Source organism: Anomalospiza imberbis, unplaced genomic scaffold, assembly GCF_031753505.1.
Source record: "Anomalospiza imberbis isolate Cuckoo-Finch-1a 21T00152 unplaced genomic scaffold, ASM3175350v1 scaffold_110, whole genome shotgun sequence".
Lineage (NCBI taxonomy): Eukaryota > Metazoa > Chordata > Aves > Passeriformes > Viduidae > Anomalospiza > Anomalospiza imberbis.
In genome coordinates this window covers 52,575-57,116 of record NW_027099491.1, presented here as the reverse complement: position 1 = coordinate 57,116, position 4,542 = coordinate 52,575, and the positions used below count along the sequence as shown (strand labels likewise).

The following is a 4,542-nucleotide window of genomic DNA, read 5'->3' as shown; positions in this document are numbered from 1 at the left end:
TTAACTCTAGTACATTTCCTAACCTTTCTCTTAGATTTTAGAAAAATAACCTGACTGTCTAAATACATTCCTGAAATACTATATAGTCTTATGATCAGGAAGAGGACCCACAAGAAGAATATTTTTGTTTTTGAGCAGAATTTAAGCAGTCATAACAAAAACGTGCAAAAAAACCCCTTGGACCTACTCCAATGGGTTGAGCAAGGGGTTGTTACTGGGGCAACTGAATGTCCTATTGGATGTTCCTGTTAAATATCCTAATTAATCAACCATAATAAATTGTTGAAATCAGGGGCCAGGTATGACCCATCCCCACTGGGACACCTGGAAGCTTCAAATAAAGGTCTGGTTTTTACTTTACTGGTCTAACACTGTTTTTACTTTACTGTTCTAACTTCGTTGCAAGGTTTTTGGTTTGTTTTTTTTTTTCCACTTTTGATTATAGACAACAGGGGGATGAGAGAAGCAGAACAGGAATTGTGATCCCAGAATGACAGAACATTCTGAGTTGAAAGGGACACACAGGATCATCAAAGGAAGGTTTGAACATTTACAGAGACTCCAGATCTGTGACTTTGGGTGGTCAGTCTCTCTGCTGGCAGCCTCCCAAAGACCTCCAGCCACTCCTCAGCCCTGGACAGCAGCAGCATCACCTTTGCAAGGCCCAGCAGGGCTTTCCTGAGCTGCCCTCGCCCAGCTGCACACAGACCCTGCCCCAGCCAGGGCCCTGCACACAGGCAGGTTTCTGTAGGGCCGGGCCGAGGGCACACAGGGTGGGATGGGCTCTGTGAGCGCTGGCAGGGACAAGGTGCCTCTCAGGAGGGAATGTCCAGGCCCAGGGAGATGCGCAGGGAAGCAGAGGGGGCTGAACAGAGCAGTGCTGGGGCAGGAGGGCACTGTTGGTGTGTGGGAGGTGCCGGGCACAGCTGGGCACGGGAACACTGTCCTGAGTGCCCAGCTGTCTGTGCCCTGCCCTCTCAGGCACAGCACCACAACATCTTCTCCTGTTTCTGCACTCCCCTGATATTGTCAGTGTTTTCTGGTGCTCTCAGGGAGGCTCTGGCATTTGCAGCAGCTGAGTCAGGCACAGCCCTTGGCATTCCTGCCAGGCAGGGCTGTCCCTGGCAATGGGGTGTCCAAGCTTCCCTGGGACCTGTGGGGCTGTGGGCAAAGCAGTCCATGGGAAAGGGGAACGAGCTGAGCCCCTCCCTGAGATCCCATCATGGGCACAGCCAGGGATCTCCTTGCTGTGCCCTTCCCAGCTCTGAGCTGCCCTCCTGGGTGCAGAGCTGTGCCAGAGCCTCTGGGAGTTCCCTGAATGTCCCACGGGGAAGTGCAGAGATGCCACAGCTGAGGAAATGCTGCTGGGTTGGCCAAGGGAGCTGTGAGTGTCCTTGGCACAAGGGGGTGCTGAGAGCTTGCCCAGAGACCTTTGGAGAGGGTGAGACATTCAGGGATCCCTCTGCTCTGGGCAGGGTCTGGTTTATCCCAGGGTGACCCAGGAGTGTCATTGTGCCCTGATTCCAGCCAAAGGTTTTTCCAGAATGGGAAGAAGGACGGGTAAGTCCCAGCAGGACAGTCGGCAGGGAATGGCCCAGGTGTAGCTCCAAGCAACCTCTCCTGATGTGTCACTGTCCTTTCTCTATGAACAGGTCCCCATGTGCAGCCACAGCCAATGTCCAACAGCAGCTCCATCAGCCACTTCCTCCTGCTGGCACTGGCAGACACGCGGCAGCTGCAGCTCCTGCACTTCTGCCTCTTCCTGGGCATCTCCCTGGCTGCCCTCCTGGGCAACGGCCTCATCATCAGCGCCGTAGCCTGCGGCCACCACCTGCACACGCCCATGTTCTTCTTCCTGCTCAACCTGGCCCTCAGCGACCTGGGCTCCATCTGCACCACTGTCCCCAAAGCCATGCACAATTCCCTCTGGGGCACCAGCACCATCTCCTACACAGGATGTGCTGCACAGCTTTTTCTGCTTATCTTCTTCCTTGGAACAGAGCTTTCTCTCCTGACCATCATGTGCTACGACCGCTACGTGTCCATCTGCAGACCCCTGCACTACGGGACCCTCCTGGGCAGCAGAGCTTGTGCCCACATGGCAGCAGCTGCCTGGGCCAGTGCCTTTCTCAATGCTCTCATTCACATGGCCAATACATTTTCCCTGCCCCTGTGCCATGGCAATGCCCTGGGCCAGTTCTTCTGTGAAATCCCCCAGATCCTCAAGCTCTCCTGCTGCAAATCCTATCTCAGGGAACTTGGGCTCATTGCTGTTAGTGCCTGTTTGGCATTTGGCTGTTTTGTGTTCATTGTTTTCTCCTATGTTCAGATCTTCAGGGCCGTGCTGAGGATCCCCTCTGAGCAGGGACGGCACAAAGCCTTTTCCACCTGCCTCCCTCACCTGGCCGTGGTCTCCCTGTTTGTCAGCACTGTAATGTTTGCCTACCTGAAGCCCCCCTCCATCTCCTCCCCATCCTTGGACCTGTCAGTGTCTGTTCTGTACTCGGTGGTGCCTCCAGCTCTGAACCCCCTCATCTACAGCCTGAGGAACCAGGAGCTCAAGGCTGCAGTGTGGACACTGATGACGGGATGCCTTCAGAAACATTAAACTGCTGGCCAATTTCTGCAAATCACTTGTAATAAAAAGAATCTTTGATACTTCTTGTTGGTTTCATTTGGTAGGTTTTTTATTTTTCTTTTTTCATATTGTCCACAAAGAAATGTTATTGTTTGTGCCATTTCTCACTTTGTTTCTCCCCACCTTCCCTGTGGCTGTGTCAATGAGGGTCTGTACTCTTGGTGGCTTTAAAGGAACTCAAGGATGTCCCAGCAGAGTTTTCTGCAGAGATGCCTTTTTGTTGCCTTCTCTGGAGCTGCAGCAGCAATGTCTGTGTGCAGAGCTGGGGGCAGATCAGTGCTGGCACAGCAGCTGTGCCCAGCAGCAGCAGCACTTGGTGTTTCCAGTGCTGCTCCCGTGGCCCTGCCCCGCTGCCCTGGTGGCCCTGGTGTTGCTGCAGGGCCTGAGTGCTCTCAGGGCCGGGCACAGTCCTGGGGGGGGCAGTGCCGGGGCTGCAGCAGGGACAGACCATGGGCACTGCTGGGGCAGCGCTGACGCCTCAGGCCAGGGCCTGGGGGCTCCAGGCTCCTTGCCCAGGCTCTCTCAAGAACACGGCCAGGCCAGTGCTCAGCACAGAAAACCCCCGTGAGCAGCCCCAGGCTGGCCGTGGGCAGGCTGGGTGCACACAGCATGGCTGGTGCTCTGCAAGGGCCCTGGGGGAGACGGGAAGGAGCAGCAGAGCAGGGGCTGATCCATCCCCAGTGCGCTGGACAGCCCAGGGCAGCGTCCCAGAGCGTCCTGATGGAGCTGCCAACAACATCCCCCCTCTGCAGCCCTGGCCTCTCCCCCAGCTCACACAGGTGCCCCATCCTTGCAGGCACAGCCACAGCAGCGCTGGCTCAGGAGCCCCTGTTTGCATTGCACACAGCAGGCGGGAGCACCCCCATGCTGCTGCTGTGGGGACATGAACCTGAGGGAGCACAAATGCCATCAGCCCCTGGGGCCAGGAAGGGCTGGGGGACGCCAGGGAAACCACTCAGCTTTGTCCTGGCCTCTGCAGTCAGCCAGAAAGTTTGTTCCCATCAGCTGGGAGTTTCCTGTCCCACTGCAGACGCTGTTGCTCAGAGCCAGGGCTGCCTGGCAGCCACCCCCAAACGGCCCGGAGCATTTCCTTTGCTTCACCTTTGCTTTCTTTTTCCTTCCCTAGTACATATTTCTTCCCATTGCCCACTCCTGTTCCCTCCCCTGCACACAGCCCATCCCTGTTTGCCCTTTCCTCTCTGGCCCCACTCCCCATTCCAGTTCCTGACTTGGCACCATGGGAACGGCCCTTGGGGAGCAGGATCATCCCACAAGTGCTGCAGGAATTGTCTGCAGGCTCCTGCAGTGCCTCGTGCTGCTCCCTTGCCAGAGGCACCCCAGGCCAGGGGGGCACATCTGGGCTGCTGTGTCTGGCTGTGGGGCTGCCTGTTCTGGGCAATGAGGAGGGGCTGCAGAGGCTCTGCAGGACTGACAGGATGGGCTTTGGGGCTGTGAGGAGAAGCTGAGGGACCTGGGCTGCTGGAGCTTCTGAAGAGGAGGCCCAGGGCTCCTCCTGCAACTGCTCCCAGGGTGGTTTCACAGAATCCCAGAATCAGCAAGGCTGGAAAAGACCTTGGAGATCATCAAGTCCAACCTGTGCCTTGACAGTGCCTTGACTCCCTGAGCCTCCTCTTCTCCAGGATCAACAACCCCAGCTCCCTCAGCCGCTCCTCACAGGAATTGTGCTCCTGACCCCTCACCAGCCTTGTTGCCCTTCTCTGGACACGCTCCAGCCCCTCCATGTCCTTCCTAAACTGGGGTGCCCAGAACTGGGGATTCGAGGTTGCTGCCCAACAAGTGCCGAGCACAGGGGAAGAATTACTGCCCTGGTCCTGCTGGCCACACCATTCCTGATCCAGGCCAGGAGCCATTGGCCTTCTTGGCCACCTGGGCACACTGCTGGC

General features: G+C 56.6%; 1 protein-coding gene across 1 annotated transcript; it reads left to right on the top strand.

The window, feature by feature from the left end:
- The first annotated feature begins 2,020 nt into the window (after positions 1 to 2,020).
- Positions 2,021 to 2,608, top strand: LOC137465796 (olfactory receptor 14J1-like). Its single transcript, XM_068177816.1, has one exon. It carries the CDS (start codon positions 2,021 to 2,023, stop codon positions 2,606 to 2,608), a length of 588 nt encoding a protein of 195 aa, XP_068033917.1.
- Positions 2,609 to 4,542: the final 1,934 nt, after the last annotated feature.

Bases quoted from the DNA above. Each gene is read 5' to 3' on its own strand.
- LOC137465796 (XM_068177816.1), top strand. From the start codon at position 2,021: ATGTGCTACGACCGCTACGTGTCCATCTGCAGACCCCTGCACTACGGG.